General features: G+C 22.7%; 3 protein-coding genes across 6 annotated transcripts in view; 1 reads left to right on the top strand and 2 right to left on the bottom strand.

The window, feature by feature from the left end:
- LOC129609036 (voltage-dependent calcium channel subunit alpha-2/delta-3) overlaps positions 1–15,433 on the bottom strand; it is a 41,411-nt gene extending 25,978 nt beyond the window's left edge. Inside the window, exons 1-10 of one of the 4 annotated variants that reach the window (XM_055520876.1) lie at positions 15,328–15,433; positions 11,124–11,806; positions 10,466–10,547; positions 9,580–9,684; positions 7,429–7,699; positions 6,864–7,255; positions 3,097–3,540; positions 2,798–2,938; positions 2,603–2,689; positions 348–404 (exon numbers count right to left, since the gene is read on the bottom strand). In XM_055520876.1, the coding sequence (XP_055376851.1) occupies positions 348–404; positions 2,603–2,689; positions 2,798–2,938; positions 3,097–3,540; positions 6,864–7,255; positions 7,429–7,699; positions 9,580–9,684; positions 10,466–10,547; positions 11,124–11,236 (1,692 nt within the window). In that variant the 5' untranslated portion in view covers positions 11,237–11,806; positions 15,328–15,433. The remainder of the gene's footprint in view (positions 1–347; positions 405–2,602; positions 2,690–2,797; positions 2,939–3,096; positions 3,541–6,863; positions 7,256–7,428; positions 7,700–9,579; positions 9,685–10,465; positions 10,548–11,123; positions 11,807–15,327) is intronic. The other 3 variants (XM_055520879.1, XM_055520877.1, XM_055520880.1) reach the window with 3 other exon arrangements.
- Positions 15,434–18,237: 2,804 nt separating this feature from the next.
- On the bottom strand, positions 18,238–19,305 carry LOC129609202 (ankyrin repeat domain-containing protein 54). The gene has a single exon (XM_055521128.1). The coding sequence runs from the start codon at positions 19,251–19,253 to the stop codon at positions 18,405–18,407; it is 849 nt and encodes a 282-aa protein (XP_055377103.1). The 5' UTR covers positions 19,254–19,305; the 3' UTR covers positions 18,238–18,404.
- A 364-nt stretch (positions 19,306–19,669) lies between these two features.
- LOC129609128 (integrator complex subunit 9) lies at positions 19,670–22,218 on the top strand. Its single transcript, XM_055521015.1, has 6 exons — positions 19,670–19,814; positions 19,905–20,501; positions 20,632–20,878; positions 20,936–21,249; positions 21,304–21,406; positions 21,470–22,218. The coding sequence occupies exons 1-6, from the start codon at positions 19,806–19,808 to the stop codon at positions 22,183–22,185; spliced, it is 1,986 nt and encodes a 661-aa protein (XP_055376990.1). The 5' UTR covers positions 19,670–19,805; the 3' UTR covers positions 22,186–22,218.
- Positions 22,219–27,359: the final 5,141 nt, after the last annotated feature.

Raw genomic sequence — 27,359 nt, 5'->3', positions numbered from 1 at the left:
TAATCTCAATACAAAATTTGACTAATTGAAAAAAAAAAAAAAACTTTTTTTTTTGTGTTTTTACTTTTTTACTATTTAATTAATTAATTAATTAATTATAATATATGTAATGTTTATATATATAATATAATAATTTTAATTTAATTGAATAATGTTTGGTTTTTATATGTTCAAATTTAATATATGTAAAATTCAATTTATATAATATCAAGTTAAGTATGCAATATAATATTTATGTGTATATTATTGAATATATAATATAATATAATTATGGTATAAAGTAAAAAAAAAATAAATAATTAATTAATTAACAAATTTCCTAAATCACCATTATTGAAAAAAAATACCTCTCTTGTGCGAGATTCCCAGTAAGCTTCGTTAATTAAGACATCTTCGGTGATATTCTATAAAATGGGTTTTTTTTGGGTTTCAATTTATAAAATAAAAATTCTTACAAATTTTTGATTTTTTTATTTTTTTTGATGTTTTTATATGTTATACTTTCTTTTTTGTTTTTTGTTTTCTATTTTGTAATTACACACACAATTTGTATAATTACTTTTAATTTTAATATTTTGTTTTCTATATTTTTTTTTATATTATTTTATTAATTATTAAAATAAATTTTATGAAATAAAAATTTTTGAAATATTCTATATTTTATTATTATTAATATTAATATTATAAAAATATTAAGGATATGAAGAAAATATATAAAATTTAATTAAAATATTTTTAATATTTTTAAACCCTGGGTATATTAATGATGAATTCAAAATTCCATATAGTTTTCTTTTTTATATTATGTTAAGTTTTTCTTATATAATAATTATAATGATTCTTATTTGTTTGTTTTTTTAATAATTTGTTTTTTCTTTGCAAATAAAAAATAATAAAAGAAAAATTATTTTTTTGACACTTGAAAATTGAAAATTACACAGTTTAATTTAAATGTCATAAAACAGTGTTTCTCAATTTTCGAATTTTCATTTTTAAAACTAAATTTGAATAAAAAAAAAAAAAATAAAGATATAAAAAAAAAAATTATCACCTCCAATCTTTCAAATAAATATATAAAACAAAAGAAGAAAAAAATGAATTACATATAGTATGCAAGAAAATATTAAATAACTTATCGTGCTCTCAATTTAAATGAGATCCACGTTATTGTCTATTAAATTTAAAAATTAACAAATTAGTTTTATGATATACGTATGTAAGTTTATACAATTTTCTCGTTATACAATATTTAATTTAAATTCTCTTTTCTTGTATTCCAGTATTTAGAATCAGGAAAGATTGTGGAGAGTCGCATGCTTGTGCATCACGGGGGGTTAAACTGCGGCAATTGAGGTGATTTTGGGAATAATTTCTTGACACCTTATTGTTAAAATGGCAGTGAAGGCTGTTCTTTCATATACTGGGAGGAAATGGAGTTGAAGTGATGGAGCAATGGATCAACATCGTCTTCTCAGCCAGAGGTCGGTTGCAGCTTGGAGAAAAATTTTACCTCGTTGCTGAGCAATAGGAGGAGTTGGGAGCGCAAATTTTCAGGTTATCCAGTGGGATCACACGCTATCAAGTGGAACACTGATCGATCAAGAATCTGGTAAAAAAGTGCAGCTTCCAGAAAAATTTTACTATATTGCTGAGCAAGTTGGCAGGTAATACACTAATGGATCAAGGACCTGTCCTGTGACGGGGGCGGGTATATTTAGGCCAAGAACCAAATTCTTCCAACCTGCGTGAACCTTTCCAAGTGTCGGTCATGCTGAAGTGTACGCCATTAAATTGTTCATTCGATTCAGCCTTGAAAGGGAAAATCAAGGACAGAAGATAATGATTATGTCGGATAGTTGGGCTGTCATCGCATCGCTGAATTCATTTGCAGTTTCCTCTGAGGTAATATGGATCTATCTTGATGAACTCAATGAATTAGGTAGATCACTCAATGAATTAGGCTGCCTGGCCATTTGGGCGTAAATGGAAATGAAGCAGCTGACGCACTGGTAATAAAGAGGGCTTTCAAATCTCTTTATCTGCGAAATCGGACCACATAGTGTTCATTAGGAACTAAGAAAAGTTTCAGAGCGGTGGCGGCCAGGACACTGGGGATGTTTTCCAGGCCCCGGATTACGTTCTGAACATTATAACTAGCAGTTATGATTTAAGGTGATTATAGGGATGGGTAAGAATGAGGTGAGAATTCTCACCAGGATCGTGTTAGGTTACTGCCGCCTTGGATGAAACCTCAGTAGGTTGGGCCTGGAAATTGAAGACACTATCAGATTCAGTGGCAATGATTAGGAGACATCGGTACACCCACGGGGAGAGTGTAGTGTTCGCTGGAGAAGGAAAATGCCGGTAGCTTAAACTCATCTGGGCGGTGGATATCGAACGGGTACAGTAAATGGATTCGCCGTACTCAGGGGGGAGCACAATAGATCCTGTTAACCCGGTTGGTTCAGGTATTAAAAATAAATTTTGTTATTTTATTAATATTCTTGAAAATAATATGATAGAAAATAGGTAAACGATTTACTCTCGGGATATTTAATATTTTCTTGCTTTTTCATAAAAATTTAAAGAAAAAATAACTCACCGCGTTTTCCCTACGATCGTATACAGGCATTGATACTGTAGTCATAAAATGATACATATCGGATTCATCACTATAAATACGTAAATTCTAAAAAATAAAAATTTTTTTTTAAATAATTTTTTTCTCAATAATATTTAACAAAAAATATTTATTATGGAAATTTTTAAAAAATTTAATTTTAAATCTTGCTTTTACCCTTCTTTGTTTTTGAAGAAAACGTTTCTCTTCTTCTTTTTTCGTAAAATATTCTTCACCTTTGACACGTACATTAACAACATCTTCTCTTTGCTCATCATTTTGTTTAATTTCCCATCTCCAATCTGACATTTTAGGATCCTAAAATTAAATTGATTTTAGATATTATAATTAATTATAATTTTTTTTTTTTGGTTTTTGTACTCGTATGTCTCCTAAATCTATAAATGTTTATATTCCAATTCAATTATATACAATAACTTTCTGATAAAAACCTAAAAATATTATATTATACTTACTACAGAATCAGCATAAACCTCAGTCCATATCACTGGATGATCATGTCGTCCTAATACTAATGGTCTTGCCATAACTGGTATATAATTTAAAACTTTTTCTCTAACTTCAGCTGAATCACTTAAACGTACATAGAAACCAGAATTTTCGCATGCCATCGCTTTAATTTCTTTTGTATCTGTTACTTCTTTACCAATTAAATATGTAAAAACACGTACTGGCTTCGGATATTGTCCATTAAATTGTTCAAATATTTCACTATAACTGAATGGTGCACCATCAGATATTATCATAATAGCTTGATTACATCTAGCTCCAACACTTTGTGTACGATATATTTCTAATACTTCGAATGCTTTTATTAGAGCTGCAGTAAAATTTGCCATTTGTTCTGTTTGAGCTTTTTCTATACCTATTTTAAATTCTCTACGATTACCGAGAGTTGCCTTTAAGTTTTTTTTTTATTCAAGCAAAGAAAAAGGGTACAAGTTTAATTTTTGTTTTTTTTTAATAAATATTCAATTAAATTACAAAAATTTATATAAAAAACATATTAAAGAATTGAAAAAATAATTCATAAATTATTAAAAAAAAAAAAAAGAAAACAGTGCTTAAAGTTTCAGCCTTATGCATAATATGCTGCATTCACTTGGGAATATTTCTTAATTTCTAGGTCGAAAATGAAATTAGGGTGAAATATGATGTAGAATGAAGTACTTTAAAAGTGCCTTTTTTAAATTTTAAACTAAACTTATTGTGTTTTGTGATAGAATTCATGAAAATTTGAAATATAATTTAATCAATAATTGAACTAATTTATCTTTGTAATTATTATGTAGAGAATTCTGTTATATGCTATATATACACATGTTATATGCATTACTACAAAATAATGAATGTTATCATAATAAAATAATAGAAAAAATACGAGTATAAGTCACAAACCCTGGGGGAGCTATTTATAAAATGCGATTTTTGAGTTTATTGTTCTTATGGTGATTCAGTTTATTAAATCACCATTATTGAATATTTATACACAAATCATGTATTTACAAAAATTTGTAATTTTGTGCATAATTTAAGATTGCATCAACCTGTTTTTTAATGTATTTTTTTTTTAACTTTTAAAAAGAACCGATAAGAAAGTGTTTACAAGAAATATGAGAGAAGCCAACATAATTTAAATGAATGAACCATATAAATGAACCATATGCAATTTTATCAAATTGAACTACAATATAACTTTAATATTAGTCTGGAATTCCTTTCCTAAAAGCTACAATCCTTATATTTAAATTCCTGTACCTATTCCGAGCTAAATAGTTTAATATGATATAATCGATAATTAAAATCGATGTTAAATGTTAAAATGTGAATTAAATCCAGTTCGATATTGCAGAGTTAACAAAAGCAATGTGACTTTTAATGTTGTCATATCTATATAACAGATATCTATATGTCAATTTCCTGTCATATTGTCAAAATTTTTTTGACATTTTAACTGCAGATTTAATTTTTTTTTTTTCAAAATAGAAAATTTTGAATAAGATAAATTGACTTTATTTAATAAAATAACATTAAAGTAAAATATCAAATTCAAATTATTAAAATTAATTTGTTGCTAAAGCAGTTTATTGTCAACTGAGTTGAATGCAAAAATTATTTACGAAAATTGATATGGAAAAATTTTTTAGCATAAATATTGTTGATTGCCGCTTAATGACCATGAGATGCAATCGTTGTCGTCCGGCATTTGACATTACCGATTACACCTACATATATATATGAACCATTGTAAAATATTTGTAATAATCGAATTAGCAACTCAAGGCTTTCAATATATTTTGCAATTTTTAAATAAAGAATAACTCACGTTCATTATTGTTACTAAATACTCGTAGTATTTTTAAGTTATTATATTGTATTATCATTCTGCTTAATTCTAATAAGTTCAAAGTAAAAGCATTATAATCTATATAGATCTCTTTCCGGCGTTTTCTTATTCTTTTTCATTTTCTCTTTTTTGAAATTCATAAAATTACATTATTTCAAGAATTATATTGGTTTCTTTATATTAAGTGCAAAATATGAATGTTACATACTATTATGCAACTAAAAATGAGATTAAAAACAAGAATAAGATAATAACACTATCTTCTCTCATTCCTCTTATTGTGAACTGTATAAAAAAAATTCTCCACAACTTAACTAATGACTAGCTAGTGTGCTACTGTACAGTACTGTACAAAAATACCATGTACCATTTTCCTATTTCATACACAATTTCGCTATTATTTTCATTTTAGTTACTTAAAAATATAAATCTGAGGTCAAACCAATGGTTTGCATAGTAGCTCTTTTCCCATGAATAAGTGAAAATAATGATTATAAAATAAAAATCTACCAAATTATTTAAATTACTCTCATCTATATATTATGTATGTATACAAAAATATATCAATTTATTGCATACATTTAGGATGAGCAAAAGAAAAACTGAACGAAGTGTTATAGAATTAAGATAAATAATTGAATTTTTGGACAACGCGTCATTTACCTTTACCTTTCTGATTTTATATAAATTTAGAAAAAAATTGTAGTTTCGCAAATATAAGGTATCGGAAATTCAAATTTTGCAAATTTCGAGAGGTTTTCTCCTTTACTCAAATAAATTTCTATAATAAAATCTATTCGTGTTTAAAATTTAAGTCTTCTATCTTAACAGGATGTAAAAGTCTTATAAATAGGTACACGAACTGACGGGGGGCGGACAGAATGAAACTAATAAGCACATTTTTTTCGAAAATTTTTTTTTTTGGAAAAATGCTAAAAATTAGGCTGAATTTAAGCTGATTCGCATTATCAAAAAATAAAAATTAAATATATAAACTAAAATTTTCTGCATATTATAAAATAACAAATAAAAAAAAAAGTATAATGCTTGTGAATTTATAGCGCAGCTTTCAGATTATTTTAAAATTTTATACTACATGACAGGAAACTTGGAAGCTAAAAAAACAAAAATATTAAAATTTAATTTTGTTAAATCTCAATAATAGATACATAATTTGTTAATGTAGAAATACAAAGAAGAAGAAGAAGAAAATAAAATTTTAAATATCATCAAATTAAAAAAATATTTAAAATTTTCTTTTATATAATCTAATTATATAGCTAGAATGCTAGATAATAAAAAAAAAAATCATAATGTATTTTCTACAATAACTACTGTGCATATTATGTACAAACATTCATTTTGTGAAAGAATGTAAAGGAAAAATTTAAACATACTAGAATAACATTAAGGTCTAATTTGTTTAAGATAAAAATGCATGAGGTAAGAAAAGAGAACAATTTTGGAAAATTTCATATTTTCCAAATTTATTCAATTTTCTTTAATATTTAAATTTTGATTCACAAGTAATGTGTAAATTTTTCCTTTATAATAATTTAAAATAATAATATTTTAAAAGCACAACATTAAGTAAGCATAGTACTAGTCCATAGTTGTTTTTGTTTTTTAGCGAAATTTTAAATTCTTGGTATAGTTGCATTCTTTATAACATAGTTATGCAATTTTGAAAGCGATAGAAAAGTGTTTATAAAGTGCACTTTAGTTTTGCATTTTTTGCTTAGAAATTTTTGTTTTTTGTTTTCAAAAAAATTTTTTTTCTTAAAATGGAAATTTTTGAAAATAGAAATAATTTTTTATGTTCTAATTTTTTTTTTTTCTTTTGTTTCTGTATAAATCCAATTAAAAATTATTTACTTGTGCTAAAGTTTCTTGAAAACATTTTACAACAGGCTCGACATGTTCGCCAAAGGTGTAGATGTTAACAAAGTCATTTGTTCCTAATGTATCTAATATTGTGTTAACAAGATGTTTTGCAATATCTAGCCTCTGTCCTGTCATGGAGCCTGAACCATCCATAAGAATTATCATATCTTTTGGACTAGTAGCTGCTTCAATAAACCATGAACGTAATCTACAATCATATAAATCAACTGGATCCTGTTGCCATTTTGATGCCGGAAATTGTCTCATAAAACCAGTTGCACTACAAAAGAATTGCCATGATAATGTTGGATCCTTTTTATAATTATCACGAAATGTTTCATCTAAATTCTCTGACCATTTGATTGCATGTATAACTTCCGATGCTAAATATTTATATTTATATTAATTAAAAAAAAAAAAAATTAAAAAAAGTATACATTTATGTATGTAATAAAAATAAAACGAGTATACACAAAAATAAAAATAAAGAAAATTTTAAATGTTACTTATTGGTATAATAATAATTATAATTTTTTTTTTTTGTTTAAATACCTACCTCGATCGAAAACGTTCGTGGGAACATGAACTGAACTCAAACTGGTGTTTACTGGTGTTGAAAAGAATTCAGCCTTTTCTGTTAATATAATCCGTTTCGGTGGCAATTTGATTTTAGGTACACCACTGTCTTCTAAATCAGGGATTGGTGGCTCGGTGGGCTCTGGTTCATGAGGTTCCAACATTTCTTTTGCATTATAATATGAAAAATTTGCTTGAAGTTTTTCGTTTTGATGAGCCAAAGCTGTATTTTCAGCAATATCCATTATTCGCTAAAATATAAAACAAAAAAAAAAACAATTAGAAATTAGAAATTGTAATTAATGCAATGTTTTTGTATAAGATATTCGGTAGGGTATTCACTAACATATATATACATATGTATGTATATCTAACAAATCAAACTCACGAAGAAATCATAGAATCAAACTCTAGGATTTCTAACGCTGAAAATGAATACAATTTTTCTACATTCATATAAAAAATTAAAATAAAATTTTTTTTTACATATTTCTCAAAGCAATCTACTTTAAAATTATTTTACACGACCAAATAAAGTATAACAATTTTTTTTTTTAGAATCTCAAATTTCAATAATAAAAATTTGTATTTTTTTTTTTTTGAAATTTGTTGTAGAAGTGTCGGCTATTTTCGTTTTTAATGATTTATCTTTAAATTAAAAATTAATGGAGGAAAAAAAATTTTTGTTTTCTGAGGAACATATTATTATTTTTGTTTATTTAAAATTTTATTGCTTATTTTCTTCGGTAATATGTATGTTTATTTTCGTTTTCAAAAGAATATGAAGAAAACCGATCAAAATGCAATTCGAAAATTATATAAAAATTAAAGAATTCTTTTAAATAAGACAAAAACAAATTTAATGACCCAAACCCTATAATATTATAGATGAAGAATAGTTAATAAACAAATATGTGTTATATGGGCTATCCACTATTAAACTTGATCTTTTAATGTATTGAAAACATAGTAACACGTTGAACTGTTTATGAATTACTTGATCATTATTTGAAGAATTGAAATTTGGTTGAAGAAAATTTTTTTTAATTTTTATTGTTATAATTTTGTACGTTATATATGAAAGGATGTTTACAACGTGCTGGCCATAGAATACTAGGTGGCCAGAATTATATGTATACTTCAAATTAATATAAATTGTTGAAAATTCATAAATTATTGAGATAGTCATTTCTATTTAACAAAATATTAATTATTATTAAATAAATTTTTTTTCTTGTTTTCATATTTTTACATAACCTATTTTCCTCCTAATTATATGCAACTATTGCATATACTTAATATTACAAAAATAGCAATTTTAGCGTGTAGGTAGAAATACGTGGTGGTTATTCTTAAACTGTTATACATATATGTATATACTTATGTATTCTTTACAAATTATACTAACGAATGTTATTTAAAAAAAAAAAAAACAATTTTAAATGAAATAAAAATTTCCTTTTATAGAACGAACGAAATGCATAATGAATATTCATAAATGAATTGAATATTAATTAGTAAATTGTGTTTTTTCCATCTTATTTTAATAAAGCACTTTGTTCTTATATGGTTTATAATATTATGAAGGATAACAATAATTATTAAAATAGGAAAATTATTCATTTTCATATAACGTTAAAAAAATTTATGTATATTTTACATAGAAATGTAAATAGTCTATTTTTTTTTTCTATTTTACAGATTTCTGTATAAAAAATTTTAGTATAATATTGTCCATGTTAATTTATAATTTTGTAATTTAAAATGTATAAAAATTTTTTTATTTATAAAATGAGGTCAATATGTGCATAGAATTTTTTCCCTTATTTTTTTCGTTTGTTTGTTTTTTTTTTTTACATTTCTTTCTCTTTCTCTATATATGTATATTTGCAATATAAATAAATTAAAGAAAAAAAAAAATTAAATCAGAACACAAGTTAAAATAAAACAAAACAAACAAAAAAAATAAGGGAACAAAACAATAAAATGCATTTTAAAGTTTAATAGCCTATACAATAAAAGAAAATGTCCTAAGAAAAATAATTTTGACTCCTTTTTCAAATTAATTTAACAATTTTTCGGGAATTATATACCTACATATGAATGTTTAAGAAAAATTTTGTATACTTACTCTAACAGCACTAACTTTTAAATCCATCATCATTTTAATTTCATATGCAATTGTTTCAGCAATTTTACTACCAGATCTTGCAACCACTCGAGCCTGTTTGAAACTCTAAAACAAAAACATACATATAAATTTATGATTTATATATATAATTGATTTCAAAATGTATAAAATTTCTGATTTAATTAAATAAATTTTAAATAATATTAAATTATAATTAAATCAAAGCCCACTTCATACTAAAATAATAATTACATTTTGAAAATGTTATATACTATACAAGCATATTATATACATATTATATAAATTTGTGTATGAAAAACAAAATAAACAAAAATTATAATGGGAATAGTAGTATATATCTATATATGTAATTATATTTATATATATATATATATATATATATATATATACACATATTTAGAATATTTACATGAAATTCTTAATTTCAAAAATAGAAATACGAAAACAAAAAATTATCACTAACTATAAAAAAAAAAAAAAAATGTTTTCATTCAAAATTCTTGTTCCATATAAAATTATTGTGAAAAATCAATAAAAAGGAAACTAATATATAACATAAAAAAAAAACAAAAAACAAAAATAAACATACAAAAAATTTAAGTGTGCCAATAGGTCGTTCTATATTATAATGTAAATTGTGCTTGTATATCATATATATACAAAGATATATACTTGTATAATATTTTATTGCATTATTTTGTACAAGAAATATCATATATATACAATGTATATATATATATATATACAAAAATATACATGAATATAATAATGTATATGATTTTTTTTGGTTTTAATAAAATTAAAATATTTTAATTTGAATTAATTTAAAAATTATAATAATACATGTATTTTTAAATATACATACCTCTTGAACATCTTTTCGTCGTGTAATAAAATCCCCCAAATGCCATAATTCAACTCCAAGCTTTTCAGCCCAAGTTTTAACGCTATATATATATATATATATATATTATAATAGGTTATAATAAATGAAAAAAGAAAACAAAAATAATAAATTATATATATATATATATATATATATATATATAGGAAAATAAAAACTATATATGATTTAAATTTTTTTGATAATAATTTAATTTATATATTTTAAATAAATAATATTATAAAAATATTTATAAATAACAAAGCCGTATATATATATATATATATATATATATATATATATAGGATGTATGTGTAGGATTTAACCAAACTTTTTTTTCTTGATTCAATAATTTCCTGAATTAAATTTTACAATTTAATTATATTTATCTTGGAATAATATATTTCAGGTTTATAATATATACAATTATATAAAATTAATAAATTTATATATATTATGCAAATAAATTAATTGCAATATTATTAATCCTTTTATATATATATATATATATATTTAGAAAATTTGAAATTAAATTAAGGATTTCTTAAATTATATATATATATATATATAGAAATAGAAAAATTTTCTTTCCTTTTATATATATATATGTTGCTATATTTTAATATATATATATACTCACGCATTATATTTAATTTCATCAGCCGTAGTTCGCTGGGCATAAAACTCAGCAAAATTGGGAAATATCACAAGAAAAATGAAAATTCCAATAGAATATTTCTTAAATTCAACCATATTATCTTAACGAAAATTTAGTAGAAGCTAACTCATTTTTGTACCATTTACAAAATTTTTCATCTATACATTTTTACGAGGATTTTTTTTGCTTCTGCTTCTTCTTCTTCCTTTTTTGTATTATTTTTTTTAATATTAAAATCTTAATTTTTTTTTTTTATTTTAATTATTACACTTACAGTTTAATTTATTATTAGAATTAATATTAAAGAATTTTATACACTTTTGAATTTATTTTTTTTATACTACACTATTTATTTATTTACTTTTAATTTTCAAATAATATTTTATTTTTAAAATTAAAATATAAAACTCAAAAAATTTGCAAAAAGGAAAAAAAAAAAAATTTTTTTTTTTTTGAATTTCTTATTTTTTTATTATCTAAAAAACTACACGCGTATAATTAATTTCATTAAAATATTTTAATTAACTATAATTTTAACTAGATTTTTTCTATTTAATAATGAAAATTTTCTATTTTATTTTTTTTAAATATATATATTTCACTTTTTTTTTTCACTTCATGGATAATAACGAAAAATTTAATATGGCGTCCCTATACACTTTAATCTGCAGGGTAAAAAAAAAAACAAAAACAAAAAGAAAAAGGAAGACAAAAAGGAAAAAATTTAATCAAAAAAATCACAGTTTTACTTTCTGCATGCAGCACAAAATTTTCATTTAAAATATTAAAGTTAAAAAGAAATAAATATATTTTATATATTGTATGCAGTCAAACAGCGTTTCCACTTTGATATACAAATCAATTGAAATTGTTTTAAGTTTAGCCTGAATATAAAAATATATGAATCTGCTAAATTGGCCAAAATTGGCTAAATTTAACAAATTAAACAATATATTTTATTAAAAAACTTTCAAAATGTCAATTTTTTGAATTTTAATTCAGAATGGTATTTATTTTTTTTTGTATATATTGTGAATTATTGTGAAAGGTTGAATATTATACTACAATACAATGATTCCTCACTTAACGGAAACTCGATATACGAAATTTCGGTATTACGGAATTCAAAAAATTAAACTAAAAGTCTCTTTTTACGGAATGAAAAATTCGATTTACGGAAAATTTGTAAAACGGAAAAATTTAATGTTGTAATAATAATAAAATCCCAGTATATTTTATGTGGCTGTAACGTAATGTGATTTAATGTAATAAAAAAAAAATTTCAATTTACGGACAACATTGCCAGAACATATTAGTTCCGTAAAGCGACAGTGGCTTTGCTTTTGCTTTCAATTCGCTATTGTTTATATGCGAAATGTAATCAATTTAAATATTTCTATTTTTTGATTAACATGAAAATATTATTTATTTTAAATATGTATATATCAATTTACTCATTTATTTAATAATAAAAAAAAAATATTAACAATTATGAATGCAATATAAGTTGAAGGTACGTTATTTCATAAAGAATTTTGCTATACAAACTAATAAAATTGAAATTGCTGTTAAATAAAATATGAATTGGATATGAGGGTCCAATTCCATATATGGATATGGAATTGGATATGTTATTAAAAAATTTATGACAATTTGTGAAATAGTATGATGATTCATTTTTTTTTTTGTTTAAAAGGAATATAGTGATTTGTAAAGTGGGAAATTTGATGAAAAATACAAAACAATAACAATGAAAATTAAAAACAAAAATTAAAGAAAAATTTCTACAGCAAAATTAAAATATATTTTCATCTCTTTCTCTTATTAATTTCATTTAATTGTCCTTTTTCTTTTCTGTTTTCATAATTATTTGTATTTTTTTTTTGTTTTCTCTGCTTTTATTCATTTGACATTATTATGAAGACATAAACGTGTCCTGCGTATTAAAAATGTTTACGAGAATTTTCACGTGTATTTTCCCTTGTATGTTTTTTTAGTCTTGTATATAATACAAAATTTTAATATAGAAAAATGAAAAACAAAAAAAAAATAAGAAAAAAAAACGTATGTGTATTATCAAAACATAATAATAATAAAAAAGTGTAATATTTTGTGTTCACCTGTTGGAGCCAAGTATTTTTATTGTTCTTATTTTGTTTTTCTTTGAATTTTGATTAAATATATTATTTTGGTTTTTTTGAGTTGCGCTGTTAAAGGTGTTTTTCACGTGCAATTTTGTGTGATAATGAATGCAATTTTTTTTTTTTTTTTTGTTATAGAAAATTATAGTATATTTATATTTTTTGTTTTCTCTCTTCTTTTATTATTTACAAGCTTACGAATTTACGTATACATATAAACGAATATTTTATGTATATATATATATATGTACGTTATATGTAATAACAACTGACATTTTAGATATATAATCGATGTGTAATGCATATACCCTGTAATTGTTCTATATAATATATAAATATACACACACATGTATATAATTATAAATAATATTTAATATATATTAATATAATATATAAAATGTCTATGTTACAATTTCATATATGAAAATACATATGTATGTTATTGGAGAGGGTGCAGGAGGTGATAATTATTGTTTTATTATATTGTAAAGAAATTTAAAAAAATAAAATCCTTTAAAATTTTAATGTTATGTATGAACAGTAATATAATATGCAAAAAGAATAAAAATTAATAAAACCGCACATGGAATTTATTTTTAATATTTTTGTTTTTATTCTTTCTATTTTTATTACTTATTTTACACATTAAATTATTATGTAGATTTGTTATATGAATGAGGAAATATTAAAAAAAAAATATATATTCTACGATAGTAAAATTATTATTGTAACGTAATATTTTGTATAACATTATTATAATAATATGTTTAGTGTACATACTTATATTAACAATGTGGAATATTGTAAATATTGCATATATTACGGGGTATGAATAAAATATATATTAAAATATAAAGTATGTATATTATACACTGCTAAGTGGCTATTATTAATTATGTAAAATGAGAATACAAAAATCTAAAAATATATAAATATTTTTTAAAAAATTAATAAACATTTGACGAACGGAGTATGCAATTTTATTAGAAGAGTCTCCCGCATTTTGTTGACTTTTAATATTATTGAAACTAGGAGGCTGAAAATCAAAATGACCTAACCATCAATTCCGAAATTTTCGATTTTTTTAAAAATGTCTATAAAAATAGGAAAAAAATTGATGTGCATAGATAGTGAATCCAAATTTCGCTTGCAGACACCGATTTTTTTTTGGCTAAACGAACAATTTCAATTTTTCTAGAAGGAAAAAGGTCTGACCAAAAATTTTTACCGTTAAAATGAAAGAAACATTGAGAACAATATATATTAGGTTGTTGCTGGAATCATATCCATATGCATTTCAGCTGCATTTCAAATATTTTGATTTTTCAAATGCAATTTTCTCGAAAACAATTTTTTGATGATTATATAGACCACTTTGCTTCTGAGCCTCACAAAATATAGGCTTAAAATAGATTTTTTAAAAGTTGTTTTTTTTTTTGGAAACTATCGCAGGATTATTATAAATATAATTTCTCAAAGTTTCATTGAAATCGAATTAATATTGGAATAGTTTATAAAGAACTCACAAAAGCACATCCATTTATTTTAATATTAAGCCAAAATTAAATGTGATTTCAAAAAAAAAATATTTATTTTTAAAAATTATATTCATATCATAGAAAAAATTGCATTCTTGAAAAATTTCTAAAATTTGCTGGAAAATTTTTTAAAAATCATAATTCAACTCTCAAAACCTTATATTACATTTTTATGATAAATATTATACAAATTTAAAAATTATTCGAAAGAATACTGCAATTATTTTCAAAATTTACGATATGTTCCATAATTTTAGCACAATTTTAACTATTTTCAATATTTTTTATATAATCATGATCGGTTATATTTACAAAATTTTTCATTATATAATACATATTAATTGCCTATAATTCTCATTCAAACATAAATTCAGTAAATTTTTTTAATATTATAAGAACTTTTCCGGTTAATTGTATAAGCTTTAATTGCACCTTTCAATTCCTCACAATTTTGATAATAATGATTAAATATCAATTAATAATCTTTTTATATTTACATATACGTACATGTGTACTTTCCTCAATTCAATATAATATTATGTATGTATTTATATTATTATTAAAAAAATTTTTATCTACGGCCAATAAACAAACACATCTTCTTATGGGAACTTAAATATAATTAAAGAGATTCCTTTGATAAAAAAATGAATAAGACTGTAATTTTTAATTTATACCGGTGTCAAATACACATTCTGTTCTTTCTTTTTATCGTCGCGTAAATTCATACATATGTATGTATGTTCTTTTGTTAGAAAGAATGCATTTTATTTGTATGAACATATGTACATAAATATTTTCTTTGTATTTATTTTAAAATTTTATATCGAAAAATGACTTAAAATACAAAACAAATTATGATTGAATATATACAGGGTGTTTCTGTTCTAAGACATTCCAAATTTTTATGAAATTGCTGTAGGTAAAATTTTTGGATAGAAGTTGATGTTAAGAGTTATAAAAGAAATTTTAAATATATTTTCATTTTTATTGCGCGTTTTAAAAATATTTGAATAACCGAAAAGTGTTTTCCACCTGTTCCAGTTCATAAGTTTCGAAATTAATCATAAAAATAGTTTCGAACTGATTTTGTATCTTAAATTTTTTTTATATTCAAATGAATACTGACTTCAAACAAATGTGTTTATTTTATGAGTTTTTAAATGAGTGTAGCGAGTTTTTAAATGAGTGTTAGCTATCATATCATCTGAATTATAAACAAAAATGTAAAAAATTGAACGGTTTTCTAAAAGGCTTTGAACCTTATAACTCGAGAAAAAGAATAATTGTTCTTGTTCGCCTGGATCAATTTTTTCACTCTACTTCGAAGGTACTATCCAATCTTCAAAACCATATATGAATTGTGATTCGAATTAGCTATTTCTGCCCATCAAACCAACAGCTAAAAAACCCATTAAGCTATAGACTAATCAAACTTTCGATAATTGCTAAGAGTTTTTTACCTTAAAATAGATTCAATGGAAGAATCGCATAGCTGCCATACAGCTCTAAAAAATATTCAGTCATATTACGGAGTATCGTAAGGATATTGTAAGAATATCGTAAAAATTTAGTAATTATAAATATTCAAATTTTATTAAAAAAATTTTATACATAAATGTATGTATGTATAAATTCGAAAAATATCTTATGTCAATTTGATTACTCTGAAATTATAAAATTTAATTTTATTAAATTTATTCATTTGTTTTAATATTTTATAATATCTATACATTAATTGTAATATTTTAAATTTTCTTCAAATGAATTATTTAAATTCTTGTGTATATAAAGGTTGCGATGGCATTTGCTCCCCATCAAATCAGGTAAAATAGATCGTACTGAAGATTTTAAATTAAAATTTATTTCTATACGAGTATACATACAATTTTAGAGCTATGGCCAGAATTTGAGAATTTTACTAACTGACTGGATTTACAAGAATATTAATTTATCAGGAAGTGCTCAAAGTTTTATAGCGGCAGCTATCTTTTTAATTTTAGTTTGGCTAATTATAGGATGGATGATAAAATTAATAATTGCGATCATTTGGCCAATTGCTCTGACAATATTATTTTTGGTAAGTAAAGTTCGCAATTTATAAAATTTCTATTTCAATTTTGATTGTAAATAAATATTTAATTCTTTTTAGATAATGTATCCATGTATTAAAGAAAGAGGTTTACATTTCTTAATACCAAAAATTATCGAAGTCACAAAGGAATTATATTCAAAATTCGCAATATTTTTATCAAATTATTTTAAGTAAATCTTGAAATAATTGAAATGTAAAAATTTTAATTTTTAGATTATTTAAATTTTGATGAAATATAAATAGTAGTAATGTAGTAAATTTATATTTTTTGAAGTGAAACAATAACCTTTTCACATTACCTTTGATCACTCAGTATGATATGCTAAAAATAAGATATAAATTACTGTAGAGTGACTATGTGCTGAATTCTGCCTCATTATAATGTGGTAGGCAATTAGAAGGCTTGTGATTTAACTAGGTTGGAATATTGTTTTAAGGAGTATAATTTATTGCTTAAGGTTGTGAAAACCCTCTTATAGGTATAGGGCAGAGAGATTACGTAGGGTGTAAGCTACCAGCCTTCTCATCAACTACTACCATTGCTACAATTACGCTACACCACTTAAACACAATGTTCGCAATTATGTATATTTGAATAGTTTAACCATTAATGTACTTGTTCTGTTAACGCATTTGAAAAATTCTTAATTACGTTACCATGATTTTGAAATGACATCCCTTTTTGAATTAAGTTTAGTATGAAATATTACACAATTATTTAAATATATAAATAATAATCAAAAATAATAAAGTAAATTATTTTTTTAAGAAAAATTATGCCTGTTGCAATTCGTCTTATCGAAATTCTAACTTTAGTATTTATGTTAATTGTACTAACCACACTTTCATTAATTATTTTGGTTGCAGAAAAATTTTTGGCCATAACTATCCTTTTATTCAAGGTTAAAACTGGAAACTTTTATTAAATTATATAAGATATTCAGAAATTGAAATTTTAGCTTTTCGTTTCGATGTTATTACTTGCCCTGCTATCCACAGTACGTGCTCTTATACGGCTTTTGCAATATATACTTTAACGCAGCGAAGTACCAAACAGAAAAATTTTGTAAATCTTCAAAAGCATAAAATTTATGTGATTCAAGTAACTATAATGTGAAGTAATTCAATGTTAAAAGTGAAATAGAGAATCAGTTTTATGATAAATTTATTATTAAAAGAAAATACTAATAATTGTACTCAAAATTTTTATTGATATCTTAAACAAATAAAAAAGATAATAATATAAATGTTATATAAAAAAAAAAAAAAAACAAAAAATATTTTATTTTATATACAATCCAATGGTCCAATATATTATTTTAATATTCAGTTATGAAAAAAAATCTCATATCAATAATCTAAAATAGTCTATTCTTCTATAATCTTAAATATAACTTATGATATAAAATAGGAGAAACCTCTTAATTCTGGGTTATTGTATAAAACTTTTAAATATATGAATATACATACATAAATAAATATTATTATTTTACTTTGCAATTGAAAGTTTTTCAACGCTAGCTAATAAACTATCAGCTTCATTAACAACCTGATCATTCGTACTCAGATTTTGTAATCTTTCTTCAATGCCTTCCAAGTCTTCCAAATCTCTTTTTTGTTTACAAAAATATCGTAAGATAAGAGCAATCAACAAGCACATATCTTCAATTATTTTAATTACTTCTGGAGTTGGACATCTTGAACGCATTAATCTCAGTCTACCTTCAGCTAATTCAAGTGGATTTTTTCCACTTCTATCAATAACATGTACACTAGCTCCCTGTTGCAATAATATTCTAACAACTAAATTAAAATTTGTTGAGCTTGCTGATATGACTGCTAAATGTAATGGTGTATTACCCAATGAATCAACAATATTAGGATTAGCACCATATTTTAATAATTGCGATACGATATCTGTGTATCCGCGACATGCAGCTAAATGTAATGGACTTCTTTTATGTTCATCAGAGCAATTTGGGTCGACACCAGATTTTAACAAATTTGTTAGAAGTTCAATATTACATGTTGATGCAGCCAACCGTAATTTCCTTTCTTTATATTGACTTATTTCATGTTTAACTCGATTCCTTTGGGAATGAAGACGACGAAAAGAATTTATTTTGAATTTTCCAGGCGGTAAAGAACCAAACTGTAATTTATTTTCAGTCGAAGTTGATGTTGATGAAACAGGTTGTGGTAAAGCAAAGCATTGTAACATTTTATTATTATCAAAAAGTTTGGGTAAAACACAAAAATTAGATAAATTCGAATTCATAACTAAATTAGCATCGTTACTATCATTGCTGGAATCTACACCTGAATCATTTGAAGCCATTTAATAACAAATTTCAAAAATATTTTCCCTGGCTATGTTGAAAAAAAACTTTTTTTTTTTATTTGTTTACGAGATATCTGTAAATGTCACTAAATGAAATGTGATGAATGCCAACAAAACAAAACTAAAAACAATATAAGTAAATTCACGGTAAATTGTTTTTTCATTTGGCTGACATCTGTTGTCAGATAATAAAAAAGTGGAAAAAGTACATATAAAAATTATTTTTCCTTTTTAATTTTTATAATTCATATTATGTATGTGAAATCGATGTTCATATAAATTCATATTATATGATATTATGTGAATTATATGATATAGAAAATTTTACATTTATGACTTATAAACGTCATTGTTTGTCTTTCTAACCTGGCAAAGCAAATTGCATATATAAACCCGATGTAAAATAAATATTATTTGTTTTTTGTTTACATTTTAGTTATATTTCGAAGAAGAAACATTTGAAGAATTTGCAGATAAACACAAAAAAAAAAAAAAAACAATTTCTTGACAGTTTTTTAAAAGTAATACAAAGCATATATTCATCTCGAAATGAAATTGGTACTCTGTTTTTCTTTGATAATTAATTTTTATAAAATATAGTATATTATAACCTTCCTACATATAATAAAATTGATATTATAATTTTAGTATTGCTTAAGCGGGGATCCGGCAAAACCTTGTTATGTTGTTAGCTTCAAGGAATTACTGATCATGTTAGATTGTGGATTGTCGGCTCAGTCAGTTTTGAATTTTTTACCGCTTCCACTTGTTCAAAGCTCAAAATTAGCTAATTTAGCTAATTGGATTCCTAGTAGAGAACACGACCCACAAATGGATGGTGAATTAAAAGAATGCTGTGGAAGAGTTTTCGTAGATTCAGCACCAGAATTTTCTTTACCTTTAGATAGACTTATTGATTTCAGTGAAATTGATGTTATTTTAATATCAAATTACCTAAATATGCTTGCTTTACCATATATAACAGAGGGTACCGATTTTAAAGGCACTGTATACGCAACTGAACCAACTTTACAAATTGGACAATTTTTCATGGAAGAGCTTGTTGAATATATTGAAGCAGTGCCTAAACCGAATAATGCTAATTTATGGAAAGATATGTTACAAATCTTACCATCTCCTTTATGTGATTTATACAAACCTAAAAAGTGGAGAAAAATTTTCTCACTTGATGACGTAAAAAAGGCTTTGTCAAGGGTAAAAATTGCAGGTTACGATGAAAAATTGGTAAATATAATTTTTTTCTTATTGAAATCGTTACTATCAACACATGTACATATGTACATATATACTACTTCTCGTTCTCACATACATAATATATATATATTTTTACAAAACTAAATAACCTCAATTTTAGGACATTTTTGGGGCTCTTCAGGTAACCCCTGTCAGTTCCGGATATTGTTTAGGTTCAAGTAATTGGGTGTTGAGTACAGGTCACGAAAAAATTTGTTATGTAAGTGGGTCATCTACATTAACTACTCATCCGAGACCAATTAATCAAACCGTTTTAAAACATGCAGATGTAGTTATATTGACTGGTTTAACTCAGGCACCGCATGTAAATCCTGATACTATGCTGGGAGAGTTGTGTATGAATGTTGGTAAGCAAAGTCGCCAAGATGTTTTTCGCATTTTCTAAAAATATTTTCAATTTGTAGCTGTCACTTTGCGAAATAATGGATCAGTTTTGATACCATGTTATCCATCTGGAGTTGTGTATGACTTGTTCGAATGTCTATCTACAAATCTTGATAACGCTGGTTTGACCAACATACCAATGTTTTTTATATCTCCAGTTGCTGACAGCTCTTTGGCTTATTCAAATATATTAGCTGAATGGTTAAGTTCTGTTAAACAAAATAAAGTTTATATTCCAGATGATCCGTTTCCCCATGCTTTTTTAGTTAAAAACGCTCGATTAAAGCACTATAAACGGATTTATTCGGAAGGTTTTAGTACTGATTTCAGACAGGTAATTTATGAAATTTTTTTTTTCATAATTTTCTTAAACGTAACATATTTAAAGCCATGCGTCGTTTTTTGTGGTCACCCAAGTTTGAGATTTGGAGACGTTGTACATTTTATTGAACTGTGGGGAAATAACCCGCAACATACTATCATCTTTACCGGTAATCTTTCCTTATTAAATTTGAAAGAAAATTTTTTTTAAAAACAAATTTTACATGTTTTAGAGCCAGATTATCCCTATCTTCAAGCATTGGCACCATATCAACCTTTGGCAATGAAAGCTATATATTGTCCAATAGAAACTTCACTAAATTTTCAACAAGCAAATAAGCTTGTCAAGGAATTAAAACCCAATGTACTTGTCATACCAGAAAGTTACACACATCCACCACAAATGGCTCCGCATAAATTAGATTTAGTTATTGATCAAACTCCTGATCGTAAAATAATAACATTTAAATTTGGTGAATATGTTAAACTGCCATTAAAACGTAAAAAAAATCGGGTATATTTATCATCAGATTTGGCTGATAGCATTGTTCCGAAAGAAATTATACCTGGTACAAATTTTTCAACTGTTACTGGTATATTACATGTTAAAGATAATGTTCATAATATTAAGCCAATAGAAGATGAAAAAACAGAACCATCATCTTCATCTTCAAATACGTATCCACCAAGTAAAGAGCAGACATTAAAGAAAGCAAAATATGAATTTGGTTCTTTAGATGTTGATTTATTTGTAAAAAAATTAATACAAGATGGTATTACAGATGTTAAAGTAGAACAAGGTGGAAATGGTAGTGTAACAATATTTATTCCTAGCGAAGATACAAAAATTGAAATAACTTTAAAGAGTACACATATTATTTGCGGGGGAAAACAATCTTTACGTTTGAAATTAAGAGATCTTCTATTAAAATGTATACAGACGTTTTAATTTTTTTTTTTTAAATAAAAATAAAACATGTAGAAAAATATTAAAATTGTTTTTTTTTTTTTTTGTGCAAAATTTTTTCCAATTTCGGAAAAAATTTTTAAATCAAAAAATTCCTATTTACTTTATTTAATATTTAATAAAAAGTTTCCAAAATAGAAAAATATGGAATTATTAGACAATTTATTATTATCGAATAGATATTGACAATTTCTGACTAAATTCATCAAAATAAAAAAAAAATTACTGAAAATGTTAAAATTATTGCATTGCAAAGCAAAATTTGTTTTTTAATAGTAGTTAAAAATAATCTCATTCAATAATCGCAATAATTTGAAGACATTGAAAATTTGAACAAATAAATGCGCACCAGGAGAAAACCTATGAATAATGTTGCAGAACAATAGCATCGGAAAACCAATGATAAACTGAATTTTTTATTTCAAACTAAATTTTTTGACAAATTACAGGTGAAGGATATAGTTATAGAAAATGCATTATTTTTATTATTGAATACAAGTTCAGCTCTGGGTATTAACGCCCTCGGGGAGTGAAAATTCCTTGGAATTTTTAAATGTGGCTTAAAAATACGCAAAACAAAAATTTAATTTAATAAAAAATTAAATGAAACAAAATATTCAATTATTTTTTTTTTCTTTGTTTTTTTTTTTCATTTCTTTATCATTCTTATAATTATATCCTTAAAATTACAGCCTTTTATGTTTTTTTTTTACAATTTTTTTATAGCATTTTTTTTTCTTTATTACATTTAATATTATTTATTTTGTATCATATTTTTTTTTTGTATTTTTTTTTAATATTTTAAATTTTTTTATTTTTTTTTTGTTTTTATTTATTTTAATTTTAATTTGTATTTAGTTATGGTTCGTTATAATATTATATATATTTTTATATATATTTATGTATGTATTTATAAATATACTAATGCATATATATACAATATATTATGTGTTTTTTATTTTTAGTATCATAATATTTTTTTTTATAGAATATTTTTATTTTGTTTTATAAGATATTTATAATATGTGTTATATAATTATATATTTATGCATAAGTAATTATAATTTTGATAATAGTACATAATTCTAAAATTTATTTTATGGCCCATAGTTAATACATATAGGAATATTATATATATATATATATATATATATATATATATATATATATATGTATTATTATATTAAATACATTTATTTATGTATTATATGTTTTGTATTTGTTTTACTATAATATTTTTTAGATACATTTTATACGGTTTTTATGTAAAATTAATTATTTTACATTATTGTGTGTCTAATCTTAAAAATATTTTCAAATTATATATATATATATATATATATACAATTGTATGTATACATATATAGATATATATATATATATATTATAAATTATTAATTTTTAAAAGTAATTTTTTCAGTTTTTATGTTTTATGTTTTTTTTTTCTTTTGTTTTCTTGAAAATTTCGTGTATTTATTTATATTATATTTTTTGTTTATTTTTTATTTTTATATAATTTTTTGTTTAAAGTTTACAATGCTTTGTTTTAATGTTTTGTTTTTTTTTTTTAGTTATGTAAGACCAACAACAATTTTTTTTTATAATTTTTTTTTGTTTTTATTTACTGTACATATATATTATATAATATATTTACTAATATATGAAGTTTTTTTTTAATATTTTATACATATATACATTCACAATTTTTTATATTTGTTTGTTTTTTTTTTTTAGTTTTTTTTATTTTATATAATATTTTTGTTCTTATATTTTTTGAAAGGACTTTTATAATTTTAAATATAGTAAAAAAAGTTAAAATGTTTTGCCTTTTCTTTGAATATATATAAATATATATATATATATATATATATATTTTTTAATTATTATTTTAGTCCGCCAAGTATATGTAGTTTTAGTATGTAATATGATATTACATATTTAATGTATATATATATATATATATATATTTATAATAATTTTAAATAAGAGTAGATTGTTAATAACTTTTGTTTTTTTTTTTTCAATGCGTTGCTCTTTAATTTTATTTGTTTCTTTGTTCTTTTTTTTTTAAGTTTATAAATGTTACAATTTTACATCTATTAATATTAATTTGTATATTATAAAACAAAAAAAAAATATATATATATATATGAATGTTAGAGATCAATTTAAAAAAAAATTAATTAAAAAAAAAAACAAGACAATTGAACATTTACCAAAATGCAAATCTGACGCCGCCTTAATTCGATTTATTCAGCAATACAATTCAAAATGAAAAAAGTCAAATTGACGTTATATCTGCATTTTGATAGACGCCCAATAATTTGAATAAAGTTTGTAATGAGGAAATCGGTTTGATTTTCTTAATTTTTAATATTTTTTCAGTTTTGTTTTTTTTTTTTTTTTTATTCTGTAAATATTTTTTATAGATATAAATTTATTCGTAATATTGTATGTATGTAGCAAATATGAAAATATTTGTTTTTATAATTTTTTTTTGTTTTAATTTTAATGTTTTAAATATTTTATAGATTAAAAAAAAAAAAATTGTAAAAAAAAAAATATATTTTTAATACCAGTATAAGTATATTTAGTTATTATAAATAATTATGTATGTATATTATTTAATATTTTTATTATTTTCTAATCAATTGAATAATAGGCATTTGAAAAAAAAATATACACGTACGTTATGTATTAAATATGCATCCACATTCTCTTCTAAAAAATTTTCCGATAATATTCCCTGACATCGGAATTACAATAGTACCGTATCGATAAACAATTCAGCAATTGACATTTACAAGATGAATTCTGCATTAATACGTTATTATTACAATTCCGATTATAGGGTTTATTTCAACAAAAGTATTAGTAAAGTTTATCAATTTAATAAAATCAAATTAATATTTTTTTACGTTTTGCGCAAAACACAACAAATAAATAAAATTATAAAAGAAAAATTGTATTTTAAACAATTCAGCAATTAAAATTCACTAACTCATTAACCGAAATTTGTAAACCGTTTCACTTAAAATTAATAATAAATTAGGGCAAATAAAATTTTCTTAAGATCGAATTATTTATGCACTTTTCTATTTTCAAATATAATTAAATTTATATAAAATATTTTAAGAAAAAAAAAAAAAAAGAATAATGTCTAAAACAAAATTATTATCTATCACTATTAAGTGATTAATTTTCAAAATAATTAAAAAATAATTGGAAATATTCAAACACAATTCAACTTATAAATTGTAATTGCTGAATTAAATATTTATACTGTACTAATAAAATTTTGAAGTCATGATTATTGAATTTTAAATTAAAATAACTTATGTAATATTCATTTTTCGTGTATTGTTAAATTCTGTTAAACAATATAAATAAGTGGAAAAAGATTTTTTGGAATATGTTTTTTATTTATTATTTCTTTTACATTTGCCCTTTATTCATTTTGATAAAAATTATTTATGTAAGTTTTAAGTTTAAATTTCTGACTATAGACACAATAATTAAAATTATGTAATAGAGAATATTGAATATTATATTTAATATATAAATATATTTACTTATTTTAATCAACTATTTCAGGATGTTTAATATTTATTTTGTAATATTTTTTTTATATAATTTAAATATTTTTATATAATATAGATTTAAAAAAAAAGAAAATTGGGTTTTCGATGTGGTAATTTTTGTGGTAATTTATACAATATAATAATATTAATTTTTTTTATTTGAATATTAAATATTCTATTTAATATTATATTTTTTTTTTTAATTTTAATGTGATGTCTAAATTTGATAATTTGTTAATTTTAAAAAAATTTGTTTTTTTTTTTTTTCATTTTATTGTTATTATTTTTTTTTATCTGTTATATGTATATGAAAATGAACTAAAATGTAGAATTGAGCAAAAAAAAAATGTTATATTTTTTAAGAGGGATAAGCTTTTTTATTTAAAAAATATTTTTTTTTTTAATTAACATTTTAATTGAATTTATTAAATAAGAGACATAGAGACATTTAAAGGGATAGATTTTTGGTATTAATTTTAAATGTTGGAAAAATTTTGAAGGAAAATTTTTTCATTTTTAATTTTTAGAAAATTTTGGAATGTTTATAGATTTTAATTTTGCTTACTAATTTTATTAATTATTTCGTTTTGTTCTTTTTTAATTTTTTTTTTGTTTTTTTGCTTTTTATTTTTGTTATATAGTTAGCTAATAGTATAATAATAATAATGATAATTTAATAAAATTTTAGAAAGAATACAATATAAATTGACAGAATACTTATGGTAATTAAAAAAAAAAGAACCAATTTTATAAATTTTCTTTTCTTTTTTTATTTATCAAATTTTCTTTTTGTATTTTTTTTTTTAATTTTTTTGTTAAAAAAGTTTATATGGAAGCCTCTCGAGTTTAAAAGTTTAACTTGTTGACACTCTAAAAGGCACTCATCATGCGTATGTTCTTAAAAACAAAAGTAAAACAAATAATAATTTCCATTTTGGTTTAAACACCAAAGGTTCAAAAAAAAATTATTCAAATGAATGGTTTTTAGCATTTTTATTTTTTATTAAAGAATCAACAAAAATTGGCAAATAAAACAACTAAACAAATTGTATAAGCGTTTCAACAAAAACAATGTAGTCGAAACTGTAGATAATTAGGAAGTAACACAAAAGAATAATTGTAATAAATTGTACATAAAATATTAACATTTTATGCAATTTATTGTTGAAGTTTGTTTACAGCCGGGTAAACTTATAATCGGGTCCAAAATATAAATAATTTCTACAGCAAAATTGTGCATTGTACATATTTTGATATTATTTCAAAATGGAAGTTTAAATTTAGTAATATAAGAAATTTAACTTTTCTTTTGCAAATTTATTTTTATATTATTAGAAAACATTGAATTTCTAATGTATAAAAAACATACTTTGACAAATAATATTTCAAAGAAAATTTAAAATATTATAAAATTATATAATTTTTTATAGAGTTTTTATAGAGAAAAAGCAGTAAGAGTCCTAAAGACAAAATTTTTTTTTTTTGATTTAGAATAAAATGTAATATGCATGTTTATTTTTGTAAGTATTAAACTACTTACAAATTCATATTAGAGGGCTATTATATTAAATTTTC

The sequence above is a fragment of the Condylostylus longicornis genome, unplaced genomic scaffold (assembly GCF_029603195.1).
Source record: "Condylostylus longicornis isolate FDR11 unplaced genomic scaffold, ASM2960319v2 ptg000038l, whole genome shotgun sequence".
In the NCBI taxonomy this organism is placed as follows: domain Eukaryota; kingdom Metazoa; phylum Arthropoda; class Insecta; order Diptera; family Dolichopodidae; genus Condylostylus; species Condylostylus longicornis.
Note: the sequence above shows the minus strand (reverse complement) of the source record. Positions and strands in the feature narration are given on the sequence as shown.

What these genes read in the sequence shown, in the direction of transcription:
- LOC129609202 (XM_055521128.1), bottom strand. Translation starts at nt 19,253, where the DNA reads ATGGCTTCAAATGATTCAGGTGTAGATTCCAGCAATGATAGTAACGAT.
- LOC129609128 (XM_055521015.1), top strand. An exon ending in CAGGTTACGATGAAAAATTG is followed by an intron (nt 20,502 to 20,631) that starts GTAAATATAATT and finishes CCTCAATTTTAG; the next exon opens with GACATTTTTGGGGCTCTTCA. An exon ending in ACATACTATCATCTTTACCG is followed by an intron (nt 21,407 to 21,469) that starts GTAATCTTTCCT and finishes TACATGTTTTAG; the next exon opens with AGCCAGATTATCCCTATCTT.